At 43.3% G+C, this 22723-nt stretch overlaps 1 protein-coding gene across 3 annotated transcripts in view; it reads left to right on the top strand.

Moving 5' to 3' along the window:
* The window catches only part of osbpl5 (oxysterol binding protein-like 5), a 46713-nt gene extending 36929 nt beyond the window's left edge, over positions 1 to 9784 (top strand). For all 3 annotated transcript variants that reach the window (XM_080304886.1, XM_080304885.1, XM_026176484.2), the window contains 9 exons: positions 138 to 236; positions 2698 to 2795; positions 2898 to 2987; positions 3396 to 3532; positions 3805 to 3984; positions 4621 to 4750; positions 4985 to 5099; positions 5196 to 5298; positions 8006 to 9784. In XM_080304886.1, coding sequence (XP_080161012.1) covers positions 138 to 236; positions 2698 to 2795; positions 2898 to 2987; positions 3396 to 3532; positions 3805 to 3984; positions 4621 to 4750; positions 4985 to 5099; positions 5196 to 5298; positions 8006 to 8141 — 1088 coding nt within the window. In that variant the 3' untranslated portion in view covers positions 8142 to 9784. The remainder of the gene's footprint in view (positions 1 to 137; positions 237 to 2697; positions 2796 to 2897; positions 2988 to 3395; positions 3533 to 3804; positions 3985 to 4620; positions 4751 to 4984; positions 5100 to 5195; positions 5299 to 8005) is intronic.
* The last annotated feature ends 12939 nt before the right edge of the window (positions 9785 to 22723 follow it).

The following is a 22723-nucleotide window of genomic DNA, read 5'->3' as shown; positions in this document are numbered from 1 at the left end:
GTCTCAGCCAGATGATCGGTACGGATTCAGTACATGTGTACGGTTATAAAAAGGCATGCAAGGACACCGTCATGATCTGGCCCAGTCTATGAGAAGCATTGTTAACCACATATTTCTCTGTTTTCCTGCTTTTGTAGGTAACTCTCTTTCAGCTATTCTAGATGGCAAAGCCCGGCTGCTATTCTTGAGCAGGGATGAGGAGTATGTCATCACCATGCCCTATGCTCACTGCAAAGGTAATAAATATGCATTACTTTCTACTCCACTAATCGTTCCATGTCCTTGTTGCTATGTTAGTATTAGCAGTATCTTTCCATAATCTTCTTAATACTGCAACATCTCTTTGGAAATAAGTAATATGTTTTCAGTGCCAAAAATTCTATGCGGTGGTAAAGGGTAGAGATGGCACGATACCACTTTTTTATGTCCGATACCGATATCATAAATTTGGATATCTGCCGATACCGATATGAATCCCATATAGTGTTTTTAATCAATAAAACTGTTTTTTTTAATACCTTGCTGCATTTTGTATAAGTTCATACTCAAGTTTAAATAAACAACAACACTAAAGCTTTTCTGTTATACCTGTATATAAAAATTACACTGCACCCAAAATATTTCATAGTTCAGCAATAAATTCAAATTCAAATTTTATTTGTCACATACACAGTCATACACAGTACGATATGCAGTGAAATGCTTACACAACTGCTCGTGACCTAAAGAAAAAAAAGGCTATGAATGAGATAGGAAATACATATGAAAATTAAAAAGGGTAAATTTAACTAGAAAGGAATAAAATAAAATATAAAAATTAAAGTTAAAAATGAAATAACTGTACAACAACCAATTAGAATGAAGGGTAAATTTAACTGGGAAAGAATAAGATAAAATATATAAATTAAAGTTGAAAATAAAATAACCGTACAACAAAATACACAAATACACAGTATAGAAATATATAAGAATGTATGAAGAAATATAAATATATATATATACAATAACAGCAGCTGTACAAGTATTAAATGGAAATGAAGAAATATAATGTCCAGTGTTGTGCAATCCACATTTGTAAGTGTCTCGATACTGATACTTTCTATTCTGGTATTTTAAAGAGTACTTAGGAGAAATATTCAGCAACCTAACTAATAGGGCTGCAAACTCCCAGCAAAAAAATAGGGAACCACCCTCTGCCTCATGATGCTTAATCGACATAATCAACTTTAATTTGACGCAGTGTGAAAAAAAATGCACAGAAATCAATTATTTTTCAAGAATAATTAAATAGATTCAACATCTTTCTTCAACAGAACTGCAGACTGCACAGATGGTACCTTCCCAAAGGAAAAAGTACTATAGCTTACTAGGGTATATTAGACTTAATAGTTACTATATACAGTAATGGACTTCTATATATTTTACATAAGATTACATCTTTGGGTGTAAGATTCAGATAATTATTTAATAAAAGCTAGACATTTTAAATGAGAATAAGAAAGAAAAGTATGTCTTTGTGTCCCCTTTCCCCTGTTAATGCCCTATCGGCCCCCCTGGCTAAACTTTGCTGGATCCGCCCCTGCACAGTTACCAGCGTCAGCTACGTAGAAAAAGATCCTGGAGTAGAAAGTAATATTAAATACATTCTAACAACAGCTTATCAAGCTTAAACATGCTGCTGTTGTTCAGCCACTGGTTTCCTCTTTCTGGTGCAAAGTGAGCCAAAAACAAAGAAGAGAGACGGACTCGCGATAGAAAAGCCGATCAGCTGATCATTAATCGGTTTCATGATTGAAGTAATAACAGGAGAGGGAGAGAGAGGCAGTCGCTCCATATATTGGTTGTTAAGCTTAACGTGGGAATGCTTTACAAACATTCAGAGATAAACTTACACACTTCCTTTACTTCTCTCTGGGATCACTTCCTCGGAGATGAAATTATAATTATAAGCAGTTAAATCAAAGAAGATATGAGATGTTAAGTAATTTATAGTTTTGCAGTAAGCACAGATACGGGATCATCTCCAGTTTTTCAAGGCTCAACTTTGTCTACAGATCAGTTGGGATAGTGTGAATGAGTGAGCACTGGAGGATATTAGTGGATCTGTAATGTGCATGGCATCTAATAAGTTGGGTTTCAGAAGTGGAATTCACAAACAAATGACCTGTATTGTCTGAAAATAATACCTTTTGTTGCTTCTGATTTTTGTTCTGCTGTACCACGCTGATTGTAGCCAATTCTGTTTGAGCTCCTCATTCTCACAATATAATTTACCAATCATTGCAACAGCACACACATGACAGGAGGCTAGAACACAAGCTCATCTACCGTGTTTACAATGAAATCTGACCAAACTGACACAATCTGTGTGGGCTGTAAATATTACAGCCATCTGTTCTGGCCAATATGTCTGATGTACTGGAAATCAAATGAAGCTCTGCTTCGCTGTGAGCACGAACTCTAATATGGCAGACAGTCAGAGTTCGAGATGGATGATGGGTGAGATATATAAATCAAGGCAGGTTTAAGTTTTTTATTTTGGGTCTGCTTCAGGATTTTTAAAATTCTTTCCTTCATCTTGTCTCTCAGGAATGCACTCACTGCAGTTGCCTACATGATAAATTCTACCAATAATTTATGAATTTCCTTCTGCTGAACTTGTTGATCTGATGCTGCAATATTGTCTCTCTCTCGTAGGGATTCTGTACGGCACTATGACACTAGAGCTGGGAGGGAAAGTTACCATTGAGTGTGAGAAAACCAAATGCGTAGCAGAGCTGGAGTTTAAACTGAAGGTATATTTTCAGAAAAAAGAAATGAAACATTTGTTTAACTGGTTGTTTTATCTAGTCAGCTGTTTTAGTAAAGGTATTGCATTTTCATTCTGTTCACTTCAGCCTTTTCTTGGAGGTTCTGGTTCTGTAAATCAGATCAATGGAAAGATCTTTGTCGGAGAGGAAGTACTGGCCACTGTTGATGGACACTGGGTAAGAACCTTAATCCTCTTGATCTCGTATGAAGTCTAAGGAGCTTGAATACATCTTTCAGCATCATTTGCTACCACACACACCACTCTTTAGCAATTAGTAATTAGTAATACTCTGTAGTACAAAATAGATAATCATAGGTTTAGGAGCAGCTGGAAGGTGCATAAAGTAAAGGATCTCCTCTGTATTGCTCTCACAGTGGCTTTGAGCATCAAAAAGCAAAAGTAAAGAAATTCAGTATTGTTATTTTGTTTTCTAGATGACTTTTTGGGATCTTTTGGGAATAGTTTCCAGTAGTTTCCAGGTTGGATTGAAAATAAGGGCAATGTCTTTTTATGTAGAGTCTTATGGATGGTTGTGGTCAATTAACTTTAAAAAAAACGTTAAAAGGGCTAAACTTTTGTTCAGGACAACGAGGTATTTATTCACGAGAAGCGCTCAGGCCAGCAGGAGATTTTGTGGAACCCAAGTCCAGAAATTCGCAGCGGTCGCCTCAAGAGACAAGTGGTCCAGTTAGACCAGCAGGGAGAATTTGAGTCCGAAAGGTAAAGCACAAAGATCATCTGTGTTAATTGTTAATTTGAGTGTTATTGAGTCAACAAATGCAAAACATTTGTGCTAGCATGATAGCTGATAACTGTAATAGTGGCTTCCATTTAACATGTGTCAGTGACCCAATGCTCAGAACCTTTAACTGCAGACGTTATTAGATATCCAGACGAGGTTGTGGCTGGGATGTCATTATATCTCATTATACACAATTCATTGGCCAGTGTGTTTTCCCCATTTGCATCTGATTGTAATATGCTCTTGGCAGACTGTGGCGGCATGTGACCAGTGCTATCATGGATAGGGACCAAGTGCGTGCCACCCAGGAGAAGTTTGTATTGGAGGAAGCTCAGCGGAGAGACACCAGAGAGAGAGGAGACAAACCCTGGCTTCCACAGCTTTTCCATCCGCACTCTGTCACCTCTGAGTGGACCTACAAGCACATGGAGTATGAGCACACTCTCTCTCTCTCTCTCTCTCTCTCTCTCACACACACACACACACACACACACACACACACACACACACACACACACACACACACACTAGGGCCTTTTTTATTCAGCTTATAAGTGTAGTAAAAGGTGACCTGTGAAGGAAGGGGTCAGAAATGGTGTGAGAATAAATACTGATATGCCACAATACATGTCACTTGAAATAGTCAGGTGCTGAAAGCTGATAACAAACATTTATATTATATATAATGAGAGTAAGAGTATTATGAGGTATATAATACAGGACACCAGTACTGAAACTGGTACAGGGGTTATTGGTCAGTCACAGGTTGTTGCTAATTACTGTAATAAACTTTACAACAGGAAAAAAATCAAATGAGTCACTGTGATCTAGCTCACCATATCTCAGACATGACGCAGTACTGCAGTTTATGGTTTATTTATAGTATTTATAGTCCTTTGGTTGTTGTTTCACAAATGCTTTCATGCACGCTCATGCATATCTCCTTTTGTAATGAATACGATGGTTGGGGGCTGCAGGAAGACCTACAAGCACTGTGGTATCAGCAAGTGGGGACAAGCAAACAAGGATGTGAGGAAGTTTAAATTCCACTGGTTTATTTTTGCAGCACGCGACCGTGGGAACCTGAGCGCTGTTTTGTTCAGTTTGAGAAGGATGGCGTGATTCAGACGCAGGAGAAAAGCCAGAGACAACACAACGGACTCTCCTACAGTCACAGCTGGGCCAGTCAACAGAAGGTTAAACTGAAATATTTACTGATGAGCCTTTCACTGACATTTTATCAGAATGATCTCTGAGCTTCTTTCTTCATACTCATACTTTGTTGCTGCAATGTCACTGACAAGCGTGATAAGCCCCTTATTTTCAGCCACTTGATATTCATTGCAGTTTATCCAGATAGCCAGTGTTGTGTCAGCGTGCAGTATGCTGGGAATTTTCCGAATTGAAGTTTGTTGCACTTCTCCTCTCAGGCTGAGGTTAACGGGAAGCATAGGAAGGCGAGCAGTCAGCCGTCTAGCTGCAGCCAGAACACTGAGAGCAGCAGCACTACGCCGGAACCCACACATGAGTCCTCGGACAATGAAGGTGAGGTGTATGTGACCCCCTCCCCAAAATAAAATAGCTAAATAAATCTAACCTTCTGGTGTCTTATCATTGGTCTCTTGTCTGTTATGTACCTAGGCTATTCTAATCAGTGTGCCCGGTGCAGTAAAGAGATAAAGGACATTGCCATGTTAGAAGCTTCCATCACATCTATAAAGAAGACACAGCAGGATATCCAGAGGTGAGAGTAAACCAACTACTATTTGGACTGATTGGGACCTGATGAATGTAAAAACAAAGAATGACCAGATTTTTTTTTTTTTTTTTACTGATTTTTCTTTCTGAGAGAAATGAGATCCACATATGAGGACATTCATTTAAAATTTTGATAGAACAGTGGCAGTATAATGTCCTCGTAAGTGGATATCAGGCCCTTGTAGAGCAAAATTTTGTATTTTGGTCTAAACAACCCAAATTGTGATGTCCACATATGTGGACTCCAGGTCCTAGGAGGTTAAGTTGTCGCAGATAAATATAACAAAATAAAACCGGTACCAAAAAAAAGAAGATTTATTCATAACACACGGGAAAAGACCCAGGGAAACAAACCATAAATTTCACAGAGAGAGCCTCAAATCCCGTGGCCTGGAGGTTGGGGACCACTGGCATATAGGACAATGGGGAGAGAGCAGGGCAGTGACATAAAGCAAAGAGCCTGGGATAGACTGGAACCTGGGCCCCTGCATTAGCCTCTTTGCATAAGGGACACCATATGCCAAGCCCATGTCAATTATATCTGGTCCCCATCTGCGAGGTTGTATAATTAAGAGAAAACAGCCCTGTAAAAAGATGTAAGCAGATTGGTTTTGAAGTCATTTGATAATAATAATGGATTGGATTTATATAGCGCTTTTCAAGGCACCCAAAGCGCTTTACAATGCCACTATTCATTCACTCTCACATTCACACACTGGTGGAGGCAAGCTACAGTTGTAACTACAGCTGCCCTGGGGCAGACTGACAGAAGCGAGGCTGCCATTTCGCGCCATCGGGCCCCTCTGGCCAACACCAGTAGGCGGTAGGGTAAAGTGTCTTGCCCAAGGACACAACGACCAGGACAGAGAGCCCAGGGATTGAACCAGCGACCTTCTGGTTACAGATGTGCTTCCCAACCCCCTGAGCCACGGTCGCCCCATGAGCCACAGTCGCCCCATAGTAGTAAATGAGTAGTAAATGTACAGCACAGTGTAATTGACTTTGCCTTTACACGTAACACAGCTTAGTCACAACATGTCATTAGACTGTCTCAGATAGTAACAGGTTTAAACTGTAGCAACCAACATATACACATCCACGGGAAAAAGAGAGGAAATGAGAGGGAGCACTATGTTTGTGAATCAAGTAAATCACCCTCTACCTGGTATCATCTCAAAAAAATATGTGAGCAAAATTCCACCTGGTCAAAAAGCCCAGGAGGCCAACAGCTGCGATCCACCACCAATCCTCCCGAGAGTAAACCAGCTACAACACATGTTACAAAGAATGGGAAAGAGACCCGGACACACATGTCTCATATCAACTACAGCCTGAGAGCCAGTGCTCTCTGAAACAATGTGATGCAAGACTTAAGGCAACAGAGCTCATAGCAGTGATTAAGAATCGGTGAGCTGCCTTAAATAAACACAAAAGCGATGTATAAGATAAAAAAAAAATGTTAACAAAAACCGCTGAATGCTACAGGAGACCATCCAAGGAGCTCAGGAAGTGATGAAACAATTTATGTTCGGATGAAGCTGTAACTCATCAGAAGCACACGTGCATCCGAAGCCGCTGCAGAACTGTTTGCACAGTTAATTGAAAGGTTCACGTAAATGCACACGATACAACGCAGCTGACTGGCAGTGATGTGTGGGGAGCAAGCTGCTGTTCTGGAAAACATTAATGTGTTGCTTGGCAACAGTCTAGTCCCAGTCCAGCTGTGTAACTATTTGTGTTAATGGAGTCTAATATTTGCTTTAATAAACTATTCTTAAGTTTCACTTCTTAGTGTTATCTAATGAATCCCACGTACAGAACTGATGTGTTCCACCTACTCCAATCAAACATTATCAGCTTATGATGATAATATTATGTTTTCTGTTTTTTTATATTGATTTTTACAGTAAAATCCAAACATACACAAGAAATTCTTAAAATAAGAAAGAACACAGTGGTAGGAGTTATGTTTTACTGGTGGTGTTTATTTCTAATGCGACGACGACTTTAAACATTACAGCTTAAGTGAAATTAATTTTAACTTACTAAACTTCCTCTAGTAGTTGCAATTCCTGCAGTATAAAAGAGACTGCAGCATATTAGAACCGGGTATTAAGAACAGTTCCACATGTTCTCCATCACTAAATGAGTACATGCAAATTACCATGGTGATTTAGCCAGGAAAAGAGAGCCACTTTTATGGCACAGAAACTGAGATTTTATGCTTGCTAACCATTAGTTTTGTTTCGTGATACACCTCTCTGGAGCACTCGTGTAGATGTTTATGTACTGACAGATGTAGTGATGATTCAGGCACAACAAATAGCTGTAAGCATAGTTGTCTGTGATATAGTTTAATTGGAATTAAATGCTGGAAAAGTGCATTTATGCTTGTTTTTAGTAGGTGTTTGCATTTTCATTCATTGTTATCATATTTAGTTTTTGGCTTGTGACCCTTAAAACATATGCAGGATGTGACTAGAGCGACTTGGGTGTTCCTAAAGTATTCAGAAACTAAACACAGTTAAGCAAATGTTTAAGAAAAAAAAATCATTAAATGAATATGTATTATTTCCGACTTCAGTCACCCTGGGACATCTTGAGAAATGTAGGCTGGGATTCATGTTGTTTTTATGAATTCCTGTTGAAATTCGTTCAAACAGTTGTTGATCCTGATCCTTCTCTTCCTGCAGGAACCTGGTGGCTCTGAGTCGTCAGATGGCTCGTCAGAGGACAACAGACGACAGCGTGTCGCTGACAGGCCGTCAGTGTCTCATCCTCTGCGTTCTGCTCCTCTCCCAGCTCCTGCTCAACTACGTCTTCACCTGAGCCAGCTCCTCGAGGAAGGAGTTTCCCCACTGGCACTGATCTGGCATCGGAGTCCTCTAAAAAGCACAAACTCTAATTAACAGAGGAGGGCAGGGACCTCAGATCAGTGCTGGGAGGGCAACTTTGTCCCTTTCTTTTCACTTCAAGGAGCCTGGACCTTACAGCAATAAACACAGCCACCGCCTGTCAGTCATCAGCAGAGAGAAACGGCACCCCCTAGTGTAGCCAGACTGAAAGAGCACCGGCACCCAAGCACTTTGGACAGGAGAGGAGGACTGAAGGACGAGCACGGTTCAGAAGATTTCAAATAAAGGAAGAAATGTATGACTGAGAATAGTCTGAGAATGATTTAGTAAGAACAAATGACAGAGAGGATGTTTCACCATTCCTTAGTGTCTTTTATATTCCCCTGCAATACTGTTTATCTGTGAGTGTGCCTGTACACGTGTTGTCTGTACCTACAATAGGCCCTTTGGGCACAGGCAGATCACCACTTGGACTTCTTCTTCCCTAACACTCCAGATTTTTGGGCCTTAATGCTGAAGCCAAAATAAGAAAAAAACAAAAAACAAAACAAAACAAAAAAAACCAACCAGAAGAAATGCAAATGAAGAAGGAAACTCTTCTCACAGTGCAATTGTGTGTTTTGTATCGGTGTACACTAAAATGCACTCCGTCTTGTCTGCTATTGATCATGCATTTACCAAAACAGTATTTATAATCCGAAAGGACAAAGAGTACTTGTTTACAGGCAGCACTGCTTCTGTTTGTAGGAAGGAGAATTGGAACGAGGCAGGGCCGAGAGCCAAACTGAGTGTCTTTATATTTGTGTGCCTGTAGTGAAGTAACTGAAGGGATGATAGGACAACACCTATTGGTCTAGACCATGACACTAGTTTGTACAATCAGTTACATGAAGAAGCATGGAGAGGATGAAACAGAGGGAGTAAATACAGAGAGAGAGGAAAACATAACTAATACTTTGGCCTAATAGAAGGGGTTTGTGTGTGCATCTCGGACTTCAACATGTTCAAGTGACTGTTTTAGATGTAAACACTTAGTAATGAGTTGTTCTTTTTTTTAATCTTTTAATCAGTTTGTATATATTTGTCAGGCCGTCTATTTCAAAAAGAGATTTCAGAATGTATTTATTGTGTGATTAACTTTGATTTTCCTAATCTAAATCAGCTTGGACGACAGAGACCAGGGGTGACAATCGATCTCCCGGGGCTTGTGTAGGTTTGTCATTTTGTATATGTATTTGTGTGAGTGCATGTATGTGTGTGTGTCCGTGTGATGGAGCACACAAGAGCGAGGACGCCTGTATGGCCACGCTAAACCAAGCCATGTCTGATGTTGATTTTTTACTGGTATATTAGTCCTTGAATTTGAGCCTCATCACCAGTACCAATCGGCACAGCAGGAGATGACGGACAAGCAGAAGAAGGAAGTCGACTCTTTGAATGCTTAATTTGTTTTTCTTTTCATTACTATCCTCTTTTCTACACTGCTGCCATGTTGTGGGATTCTACATGCCAGATTTTTTTTGTCATATGGAACAATGTGATGAAAACATGATGATTGCCTGTTTTCATTCATATCTGTTGACTACTGTAGCACTACAGTAAAATGTTTTAACCCTGCCTCTGCTTCTACCTCTCGTTAATATTTAAAATCATATCCAGTGATATTCACAGTGTTGCAAAATAGTTTTCTTTGCAATTCTCCCACTAGAGGGCGATGTTGATGTAGGTAAATAAATTTCAACTGGGACTGTATCACATTTGCAAAGCAACTCCCTTTTATGTAACTAGGCTGAGCTGTCAGCCTGATAAATCTTTTAAATGACGGTGGAGTGGGGTCCTTCAAATATATAAAGCCTTTTATTCGGTCAGGAAAAGGCAAATTGTGACGCACATTGTGAGCGCAGCTCCTTTAATTTGTTACTGTAAAGCATATTTAAAATGATGCATCTCACCACAAATCAAAACCAAGGTCTCAGTTTCATCTTTAAGAGATTTCTTTGCTTCATTGTGTTTGGGAGGGGTACCAAAAACTTTGGGTCGCATCTGTGATAGTAACTATGTTCAGCCCTGAGCTCAGGCCTGAGAGTACAACTTGACGAAGTAGAAGTCTTTAGCTAGAAACCACGTGGATTTATATCTCTGCCACAGTGAAGTCAGTTACCCTCTCCAGTGAGGGTACCTGAATTGTTTGGGGTTCAAGAGGCAGGACTATTAAGCACTACTAACATAAAATCAATGTAATTTTTTTTAAAAACAAACAAATATCGGAATTACTTACTTAAAGGAAACTACGTTTGTTAAAATAGTATGAAAATACTAATACTGCTGTTGTGGTTACTGCTCAGAAATTAGTTTGATTTCTTCCGTTCGAATTCACTGCACATAATGCCAATTTAAAAACAAGTCTCAGTTGCTGGACAAAACAATTTGGTGTGCCTCAATGTGAAATAAACTTTTTGTCAATAATAATAATTATATCCATTTAAAAATCCCCTTGTTTGATAAGCCTACATCTAATTGTGCTGTTATAGCCATTATATTCCATATAGTACAATTTAAAAAAAAAAATAAAGTTACGTTGAAACCAAGCACACCATTGTTTTTCTTGTGACATTACCGATAAGTTCGATGTGTCACATGGCCCTCTTCCTATTGAAAAAACAAAAGTTGTATCCAAGATGGCCGACTTCTAAATGACCACCATGGTCACCGCCCATCTTGAGGAGTTTGCCCCCTCACATATACTAATGTGCCACAAACAGGACTTTAATATCACCAACCATTCCCATTTTATTACAGTGTATCCATATAAATGGCCCACCCTGTAGAGAGAGGTAAAAAAGATGGAGTGCCACTGTAAAGCCTGAAATAAAGTGTTGAACCCAGACGTCGCCTCCGCTGCCTGATTACAAACTGATGAAACTGTGACCCAGTATGTTGCCGCCCTCAGAGCATTAGCTGTGCCATGTGGTTTTGGAATAATGGAGGGTGAAATGATTCGGGATCAACTTGTTGCTAATGCTAATCTCAGTGTTGTTAAAGATAAATTGCTGCTGGAGGAGGACCTTACATTGGACAAGGCAGTTACTATTGACCCTGTGCACGAGAAAATGCTAACTTCCTGGTTTGAGACCGGATGTGGGGTGGTACATTTCCGGTAGCTTTACTTTGCGGTCAATCGCTACTGCGAAGATATACTCCAAAATCATGTCCAAAACTTGAAAACGGAAAGATCGCGTTAAGTTACAAAGAACAGAAGGTGGGAACACTCACCACTGTTGTGTCATAAAAAATCTAATGATCAATTTTGACGTTTAAAGAGTTTAGATCAATCAGTTGTTTACATCACTCAACACAAGCAGAACTGCATTACTGCATGCAGAAGACATTCAGAAGCACATCTCTGTATAGTGACTGGTCTTATGATTTAAACAGGCAAATGTTCAGCATTCAAACTACAGGTGAACTATAGTCAAACCAGATGTTTCCCCCGTTATGTTGATATCAGCTAGTCAAGTACACACCTACACAGCATGTCAACAAACCATGAAAAAAGCCACACAAAAAAATTAATGATTGCTGGTAAGGGTTTCTATACATTAGTATTTATGAAGGGTATGTTGTGACTTACCTTCAAAATTACAGCGGTCCCTCACTATAACACGGTTCACATTTCACCTCGCTGTTTCGCAGATTTTTTAGTGCAAGTTTGCATGCTTATTTTCCCTCCGTGACGTCTCTCCTGTACAGTACAGAATCGCTGCATCGATCGCTAGCAGTGTGACTCTGAAGTGCAGTACTGTATGTCCACGATGTCCACCAAACATTTTGCACCGTCAAAAAATAAAATTGGTTACTTGATTTCACCTATCGCTGGTTATTTTTTAGAACATAAGACCCACGATAAACGAGGGACAGCTGAGAAATATAACATTTGAATCCCTTTTCGCTTTTGCTCTGAGGCGCGGGGAAAAAATATCGACAAGTCGATGAACATCATTTACAAATATATTGGGTAAATGCCCAAGACATCTATAGAAATGTCAATCGCCGCTTCATTCATTCATTTGCTTAACTTTTTTTGGACCGTAAACAGGGCGTGAATAGGACACCGGAAACAAAGCTCCCCATAGGAGTTTCCGCACCGGAAGTAGCATATGCTAACGTGCACATAGTCAATTGCGTGTCAGGTGGAGGCTGCGGTCAAGAATGCTACACTCCTGTCTGCTGCGCCCACGGTCCAGACTGCTGCAGTACAAGCTGTGGAGGTGAAGGACGCACGACTTCGGGGAAAAAGAGGAGCGCGACCAGCTCAAGCTCGGGGACCTACATCTATTAATATGCCTGTGCACTAACACTTCCTGTTTTTCAGTCTGGCTGAGCACTTAGTTTGTGAGTCAAAAGTGGCCTTGCTCTACAAGCCTTCATTATTAAAGTACATAAAACAATATAATAAGAAAATAAGGATACTAAGGATATTAATTTCATGACACTTCCCATTATGCACGTTCTGTGTCATATAGTTTCGGGATCATTGTACAGGAGTTTTTCTACTAGATAGAGTGTACGTGGGATTTAAGGCTTTGAGAAAACTTTGTCCTCTTTGTCCTCCACAATGGAAAAAGGCGGGAAATCAGTGGCAATCATATTAGCCTGTCCCGTTTTGATCTTTTGCCATCAGAATTATTGTCTAGAGGCCAAGAAAGATGCCCAACGGATTTACTTTAACAAATGGACCATCCCGGCCTTGCCGTATTGGTCCATTTGATTGACCTTTGTTTTTATTGTTTATTTTATTTTATTTTCAGTTGTTACAAACAGGACAGACATGACTGAGGGAATGGAAAGGGAGAAAGAAAGAGAGGGAGGGAAAGAAAAACAGCGGGGAAGCACTAACGGCTAAACTTCCAGTCCACATCAAGTGTCATTCACTATCAGCACTCATTGATTCTGGAACAGAATAGCACTTTATTTTATTTTATTTTATTGATTAGCATTCAAATATCTCAGTGAAGACAGAACAAAGATCTACCACAAAGCAAGAAAGCATGAGACAAGGCTAATCAAAAGGTATTGGCTGAAGCATTTGCTTATTACGCCAACCCTTTTAACAAAAGATCTTTTTGCATGCAGCTCCTGTACACAGGGCTCGAAGCAAATAATAAAACAAAGCAAAAACAAAACAAACAAACAAACAAACAAGAAAAAAAAACTTTCCACCTTAGATAAGTAACTACATCAAAGCAAAAGAATCAAGAGTTGTTGTTTTTTTGCTCTTTTCATTCTTGATTTATATATTTTTCTAATACTCTATTTTTAAACATGTTTTTAAACAAGGAAAATGAACTACACCTTTTTAAATCACTGTCATAACTATTCCACAGGTTAACTCCTCTAACAGAAACACACCTCTGCTTTATATTTGTCCTTATCTTGTTTTTTTTAAAGAAATCTGTTCCCCTTAAGTCATATTGACTCTCTCTGACTTTGAACAGCTTCTGAGTACTGGGGCAAAGCAAGTTATTTTGTGCTTTATACATTATCTGTGCCCTTTTATATTCAACTAAATCATAAAATTTCAGGGTATTCAGATTAATAAACAAAACGTTAGTTGGTTCTATATAGTTTGATTGGTTTATAATTCTTATAGCTCTTTTTTGTAACTTGAAAATAGGAAGAGTGTTCGTTTTATATGCATTACCCCATATCTCCAGACAGTAAGTCATTATTGACTCTGAGTTAGTAAAACAACTGTATTGCCGTGGAACCATTGCCTTACGCGTCACGGTCTTATCTGAACAGCGCCTCCCCGACATCACGCATGTTACTGAACCGCTCACCCTCACCCTGTCTGGCTATCATTCTGAGGAGATTTGTTTTTCACGCCACCCACACACCGCTAGTTCTCGGGCATCCCTGGTTCCAGCAACACAACTCCCTTATTAATTGGCAGAAAGGGTGCATCACTGGCTGGGGGGAAGAGTGTCATATGACCTGATGGGGCGATCGTGGCTCAAGAGTTGGGAGTTCGCCTTGTAATCGGAAGGTTGCCGGTTCGAGCCCCGGCTTGGACAGTCTCGGTCGTTGTGTCCTTGGGCAAGACACTTCACCCGTTGCCTACTGGTGGTGGTCAGAGGGCCCGGTGGCGCCAGTGTCCGGCAGCCTCGCCTCTGTCAGTGCGCCCCAGGGTGGCTGTGGCTACAATGTAGCTTGCCATCGCCAGTGTGTGAATGTGTGTGTGAATGGGTGGATGACTGGATATGTAAAGCGCTTTGGGGTCCTTAGGGACTAGTAAAGCGCTATATAAATACAGGCCATTTACCATTTACCATGCCTTAAGGCTGCCTCACCTCCTAGCACAACAGTCTCTGGTCCAGAGCCACCACAGTCTTCCAATTTAACTAATGTACCTGTTTACCACGATCTCGCAGAGGTTTTTCAGAAGGACCGGGCCCAGTCTTTGCCACCCCATCGGCCCTACGACTCTGCCATAGACCTGCTACCACGCATTAAATACTAAATATTGAATGTTGTTGTGCAGCACACAGGACCGACAGCGCACAATGTGTTTTGAGGTAGCAGCTAAGAAAGGTGTAGTTTATGTCTATGAACAGTGAACACCCGTGTGCACACCTGTGTGGATCAGCGTGCTTGTATTCAAAAGGTTTCCCCATGTAGCGGTCTGCTAGAGGGTGTAGGGAGCCATGGATGTCTAAGTTGTGGAATAAAATTGAGGCACAGGTGGCCAGAAGGGGACAGAGGAAGCGGGGGGGGGGGATGCCTCCCCTGCACCCTGGTGACACACCTGCATCCCAGGGCCCTACTTGTGTGGGTGGGTGTGGTGGAGCGGGAAGAGGGAGGCAGTTGGGGATGGGGAGGAAAAGAATTGAGGGGCAACAAGCCCCTCCCTGGGGCCAGCTCCCCCACTGACCCCAGTAAGCACCCCCGTCCTCCGGCACCCACCAAGGGAAGGGGGCCCAGGCCCATCCAGACTGGGGTCTATGGCAGCAGCACCGCCAAGCCCCACAGGACCCGGGGCAGCCCACCCAACCCCACCGCAGAGGAAACTGTACCCACCCCAACATTCAATAATCTCCCAGACTACACAGGACAATAGACACCCAGGTTAAGTTTATTCTCCACCTCTGCTATGACTGTCCCCCATCTGCAGAGTGGACTCCTGCAAGGATGGAACAACCTCCCTGCCAGTTAAAGAGCCCCCCAGTTAGGCCACTGCACCAGAGGCCCCCTGCGCCAGGGCTGAGCACCAGTGCACCCACCCGCCCACAACCTCAGCGACACACCAATGAGGACCGAAGCCCCCAAGGCCCAGCCAGAGCCCTAGCACGGAGGCGACGCACCCCCGAACCCCAAGCACCTGCCCCGGATCCACTCAGCCAGGCTACCAGGCCAGTAACCTACGTCCGCCAGCACAGACCCTCTCCCAGCCCTGCTTCACGCGGCCATGAGGAAAACACCTTCTAAGAGCAATCAGGGCCACTAACCAGGTTATGACCACAATCCCCAGGTTAAGCCCTCCAGGGATAACATCCCTAGGGTTTTCCCAGATGCCCTAAGCCCGTCCCAACCTCCACATCAAAAACAATAGCGAAGGCGGGACGAAACCACGACCCCCTCACCTAGGTGATGGAGCCGATCAAAGGAGCCCAGAGGGATTGATCTAATGTGGTGGCAGAGGCTGTATCGAGACTAATGTGATCTATTAGATGGTTTCTATATTGGCTAGAATTAAGATTATTTTTATTTTTCCAGTTCAAGAGGACCGTTTTCTTGGCAATGCGTAGGGCAGTAAAAACCATGTGGACTGTATTAGTTTCTGTAGTGACATCATCCAATTTGCCCAGCAAGCACACTAAAGGGAAGGTTGGAATTTTACATTTCAGACACTTTGACGTCTTCACATATCTCGTGCCAAAACCTCTGAACTGGTGGACAGAACCAAAGAGTGTGAATGTAATTGTCTGGTGTTTTGCCTTGACAGTGTGGGCAGTTGTTGGAAGCCCATCTGGAACATCCGATGACCTGTATAGCATTGTATTAATTGCAGACTGGGATTTCTAATCAATTTAAAGATTTTTAAGCATACCTGAGACCAGAAGTTTTGGTCTAAGCTGACTGACAAATCTGCTTCCCACTTTGCAATAGGAAGGGATATTGATTAATCTATTTTAGAAAGTGTTCTGTATATTTTAGACAATAATTTAATTCAACTTGACTGAGGTTAAATTTGTTTTTTATTATGGATTTAATTTGTTGATATTCTAAAAAATCTTTTCTTGTTGATCCCATATTGTATAACTAGTCTGTTAAACGGAATAAAGTCTGTTCCTTCTAATATATTGTCATGTACTGGGCTTTACAGCTTTATGCCACTAGGACCTGCTCTGCGGCAGGGGGCTGTCTATATCCTGTTCTATGTCTTAGCTGACACACACGTTGTTGAGCTGTTATAACCCCTGCTGGATGCACGTTCAATAAAGCAGCGTCACAAGAAAGCAACCGAGTGGTCATTCTACATGGTGTCAGAAGTGGCCCGGACCATCGCCGAATAACGCCATAGGGGAGAAAACAGCAGAATGGCTAAGTTTAATCCCCCGACGGGCTTCCCCTTCGATAAGCCGACGGAATGGCCCGACTGGAAACAGCGTTTCGAGCGCTACCGGATCGCAACGAAACTCCACAAAGACGAAGGACAGGTACAGGTGAGCTGCCTAATCTATGCGATGGGAAATGAAGCAGAGAACATTTACAAGTCACTCACCTTCTCCGCCGATGAAAGTCGTGACGACTTCGCCGTCGTAATGAGGAAGTTCGACGAGTATTTTTTCCCGCAGCGGAACACGATACATGAAAGAGCATGTTTTCACCAGCGAGTCCAGCGGCCAGGCGAAACGGCGGAGAGTTTTATCCGAGCCCTGTATGACCTCTCAGAGCACTGTGAGTTTGGTGCATGTAAAGAGGAAAATATCCGCGATCGTATTGTGGTCGGGATACGAGACAAGGACCTCTCCCGCAGGCTACAGCTGATGAAGGACCTCACGTTGGCACAAACGACCCAGATCGTCAGACAGTCAGAGGAGGTCGCAGCGCAGGTCAGCTTGCAGGGAGATGCGGGAGGCTCAGTACAGGAGGTACGGGATAAACAGAAAAGCATGGACTGGAAATCACAACAACAGCGAGGTAGGATACCCGCGAAAACAAAATGGGCGGGGCGTGACAAAAAATGCGGTAAATGTGGGAAGACACAGCATGCCAGGGATGAAAGGTGCCCGGCAGCAAAATCTGTTTGCCATGGATGCCAAAAAATTGGACACTGGGCCAGGGTGTGTCGTAACACCAGATCAGTGAATGAGGTTACAGAGACAGAGAAAAGAGAGCAGGCCTCATATTTTCTAGGCTCAGTGTGTAATGCAAACGGAAATAGTGAAGCATGGACTGTGCAGCTACTGCTAGACTCTGCCCCAATAGAATTTAAGATTGACACAGGAGCAGATGTCACTATCATAAATGAGGACACGTTGCACACTCTTGCTCATAAGAGAACGCTAGAGCCTTCAGATCGCCCTCTAGATAGCCCAGGAGGAGAGCTGCTATGTCTCGGTTACTTAAAGGCCACAATAAGTTATAAAGGCAAAGACTACCTGTCCAAGGTGTATGTGGTTCGTGGACACAGAGTCAGCAACCTTCTCAGCCGCTCCTTGTCAGTGCAGATGAACCTGGTGAGAAGAATTGATGAAGCAACGATCACACCCACCAGGAACCAACCACTTTACGGTGAACACGGAACACTAAAAACTGAGCCAGTCAAAATTCAGTTAAGGGACGATGCTGTGCCATACGCGGTGCGTACGGCACGCCGTGTGCCTTTCCCCATGCTGCAGAAAGTGAAGGAGGAACTACAAAGAATGGAGAACCATGGTGTCATTGAGAGGGTGACCCAACCTACCGAATGGTGTGCCCCAATGGTGCCTGTCTTGAAGAAGACCACAGCAAAGGCCAGGATCTGCGTTGATCTGACAAAACTGAATAAGTCTGTCAAAAGAGAGCGCTATATCTTGCCTACCCCTGAGGAAACGATGTCCAGGTTGAGTGGGGCAACGGTCTTCTCCTCGCTGGATGCAGCCAGTGGATTTTGGCAGATCCCATTGCATCATGAGAGTTGCAAACTAACGACATTCATCACGCCATTTGGCAGACATTGCTTTAAGAGGCTGCCCTTTGGGATAACGAGTGCACCAGAGATCTTTCAGCGAAAGATGTTGGAGACCTTAGAGGGGCTCGAAGGTGTGGAGGTCTTTATGGATGACATCCTGGTCTATGGGGCCACCATGGAACAACACGACACCCGACTTGAGAAGGTGCTGCAGCGCATTGAGCTAGCAGGATTGAAGCTCAACCGAGAGAAGTGCTCCTTCAGACAGAGCCAGCTTCGCTTCCTAGGGCACCTGATCGACCATTCTGGGGTCAGGCCAGACCCTGAGAAAGTGAGCGCCATTCTTCAGCTGCCATCACCAGAAAATGTGCAAGAGCTTAAACGGATCCTAGGAATGGTTAATTACCTGGGCAGATATATTCCTGCTCTTGCCACAATATGCCAGCCACTGTACGAGTTGCTTAAAAGCAAAAACAGTTGGACCTGGGATCACCCACAGCAGGCAGCCTTCGAGAACATAAAGAGAGCGCTTACATCAGCACCCGTTCTCGCCTTCTATGATGTCAACAGACTCACAGCCGTATCTGCCGACGCCAGTAGCTACGGGCTTGGGGCTGTGCTGCTTCAGCTTCATGGCGCAGAGTGGAAACCTGTTGCCTACTGCTCTAGACGCCTCACGGAGGCTGAAACACGCTACGCACAAATCGAAAAGGAGTGTTTGGCAAGTGTTTGGGCCTGCGAGAAGTTTGATAAGTATCTATGTGGCTTAGATCGCTTCAGGCTTGAGACCGACCATAGACCTTTGGTACCCCTGGTCAATAGCCGGGACCTTGACAATGTTCCATTGAGGTGTCAACGCCTCCTGATGAGGCTCATGAGGTACAAGCCGGAGGCTGTCTATGTCCCTGGCAAAACGCTTGTCATCGCCGACACGCTGTCACGGAGTCCACAGACTTGGGCTGAGGATGACACTAGCACTCACAGTGAAGTGGACTGCTACATAGCCACCGTGTTACAGGGCATTCCAGCGTCCCCAAGCCGAATGGAAAGCATTAAAGCAGCCACTGCAACGGACGTTGAACTACAGACCGTCATTACGTACATTCGCAGGGGTTGGCCTGCACACGGAGCTAGTGTGCCATTGAACATTAAAGCGTACATGAAAGTGAAAAACGAGCTATCAGAGGCTGACGGCCTGGTTATACGAGGCTGCAGAATTGCCATTCCAAAGTCGCAGAGAACAGCCATTCTACACAAACTACATGAAGGGCACCAAGGCCTCACCAAGTGCAGGGATAGGGCTAATTCATCTGTGTGGTGGCCGGGGCTCTCCACTGAGTTAAAGAATGTAGTGCTGCAGTGCCACACATGTCTGGCCCAGAGGCCAACACAGACAAAGGAGCCGCTCATCCCCACACCTTTGCCAGATCGTCCATGGCAAAGGATAGCCCTGGATCTCTGTGAACACAACCGGAATAATTACCTCGTTGTGTCGGACTACTACTCACGTTTTCTGGAAATACTTCACCTACCATCCACGACCAGCGGCCAAGTTGTTCAGAAACTGAAGTCGACCTTTGCTAGGTTTGGGATCCCTGACGTGGTGGTGAGTGACAATGGCCCTCAGTTCTCCAGCTCTGAGTTCCAGGCTTTAGCGAGAGAGATGGATTTCGCCCACATAACGTCTAGTCCCCACCACCCACAGGGAAATGGTCACGCGGAGAGGGCAGTACAGACTGCAAAGAAAATCCTCCGGCACGACGACCCACTGATGGCGCTAATGTGCTTTAGGTCTACTCCCTGTGCCACTACAGGCTTCAGCCCAGCGGAACTTCTTATGGGGAGGAGGATCAGGACGACCCTGCCTACCTTGGAGAAGAATCTTCGACCTAAATGGCCAAACAAAAGAGAAGTTAAACGAAGGGATGCTGGTCAGAAGGCCAAGCAGGCGTTCTACTTCGACCGCTGCCATGGTGCTAGGCCCCTACCTCCACTTCATCCAGGGGATGCTGTCCTAACTAAGCTGGACCAGGAGAAGGCTTGGACAACACCGGCCATCATCTCCAAGGAGAGCGTCACTCCGAGGTCCTATCTCGTTGCCACACCCCAAGGTGCGATGCTGCGACGGAACCGCCGCCATCTCCGCCTCGAACCTTCTCCACGGGCTATGCCACAACCCCTTCCAACACCCACTGTGGACGCTGAGGAGCCGCCACCTCAGTGCACTGGTGCGTCCACTCCAGAGACCCCACATTTGGCCCCTAGTCTTGCCCCAACGCTCGCACCCACTCACGCTGACGTACCGACTCTGCTACGCACGAGGTGCGGCCGGGTACGTAAGCCAGTCAGCAGGCTGGATCTATAGACATTGGGGTGATGGGACAGAAGGAAGGACTGGGGAGTGGGAATGTTGTATTGTTGCTGTTTTGCACTTATGTTTTCAGCTGCAACCAATACTGCTGTTACCTGGTTGAGTTAATTACCTTAAAAGTTTGCCATGTTTCATGGGTCCTGTTTTGTGGACACTGCCCTTCAGGCTGACAGTACGCCATTTGTGCTCGACCATAAGAGAACCGCCCAGAGGCTATTATAGTGTCGCATGTTATCATTGTGTCATTGCTGTTCTATTTGGGGTTTGTTATTGGACATAACATGAAAAGGGGGGAGATGTCATGTACTGGGCTTTACGGCTTTACGCCACTAGGACCTGCTCTGCGGCAGGGGGCTGTCTATATCCTGTTCTATGTCTTAGCTGACACACACGTTGTTGAGCTGTTATAACCCCTGCTGGATGCACGTTCAATAAAGCAGCGTCACAAGAAAGCAACCGAGTGGTCATTCTACATATATGTTTCAAGTATTTAATTCCTTCACAACTCCAATCTGGAAAATTAATCATATTGTTTTGTAATATGTCAGGGTTGTTCCAGATACATATGTATGTATGTATCTGTTTGACGTTGAAGGGGCGTCATTAAATTCAAACCCTGATGGTATAAAATATCTGCTTATGCTTTGATTAGTCGAAGATCAATTGCTGTCTGCGTACGGTGGTGATCTTCCCACGCGTGTGTTCATTAAAATCAATTGTTTGACGAAGCTCTTCTGGACCATGGTTGTTTTTACTCTCCTCCTCAATATTTGAACCCTTAACAATGCCCTCTGCAGCTCTCCACCTTCCCTGAAAAGATGTCTTTTTTGTACACTTATGCAATTAATAAGGGGACGCAAGAACTCTCTAATGTTGGTCGATAATGTTGACAGATAATTGGAGATGACAAAATCTGCTCTACACAACTGCTCTGTAATCAGAATTTCTGTGTTTTGTTCAACAATTAAATCCTCCACAAAGACTTTTATTTATAGAGCCTCAATTTTATTGTCACAAAGAGACGGAGAATGGTTGTTCCCCTTTAGCACTCGGTTCTGGAGTTTACCCTTTACAGCATCCAGGCCTGACATTAATTGTTTACCGCTGTGAGGTGGCACAGAATCTGAATGCTGCTGAGTTTAGATGTGTGAACTGCTGTGGCGCTAAATGACAGAACACTCACTAAACTTATGAGATGCGTCTTCTGTGTGTAATCGAGAGCTCGAAGTCTCGAACTCTCTTTTATTTCTGCTTCTTTTTTTCAGTCTTTCTCAGATTTATTTCTTTTGTCTAGTCTGTCTGGCTCTCCTCTCATTTCTTCTTGTCATGTCTCCACACGTTCATACATGCACAGTAAAGCCTTTCTACAGTTCTGCACAAAAGTCTGTGTTCAGTGGTGAGATGCACCCATCAGCCCCTGCTGACACCTCTGTACTGGTGATATACATCACACCACTACAATGTAACCTACTATAATAATGCTGTTGACATGTGGTCACTCTACAGGACATGCTGACATAGTTAACACATATGTGTGCTCCTGCTCAGAGGTAAACCAGGGCAGCTATATTTTTCCATAAAGCTAGATTTAATCTAGGCCGTTAACTTTTAATGTTAGCATCTTGGTGAATTTTAAAGCACAGAGGCTTTCGTTTCTGAGAAAACATTTTCTGCTGTTTGACAGCTCAGTACACCCCCCTTGTGTTCAAGTCACAGACCACTGCCTTTCCCCAGATTTACATTCACCTTACATTTGCACAGCCTACTTTACCTACTCATTGAATAATGAGTCTACCCTTCTCTTATCCCCGTTTACACTGAAACAATACATGAAAAACCTTTCACTGAGACTCTGGATAGGACTTTTGTGAAATTGCATCATGTGTGTGATGGTTTATAAGCTAAGTTGTATAAAAAATAAAAATTAAAACCACCTGAAGCTGCATCGCTGTATCACTTCTTTAGTAAAAGTTCATGCAAAACCATAGAGAGAGGCTGTGCCCTGAAACGA

This window comes from Astatotilapia calliptera, chromosome 7 (assembly GCF_964374335.1).
Source record: "Astatotilapia calliptera chromosome 7, fAstCal68.1, whole genome shotgun sequence".
In the NCBI taxonomy this organism is placed as follows: Eukaryota; Metazoa; Chordata; class Actinopteri; order Cichliformes; family Cichlidae; genus Astatotilapia; species Astatotilapia calliptera.
The sequence above is the reverse complement of the archived record's forward strand: the minus strand, read 5'-3'. Positions and strand labels throughout refer to the sequence as shown.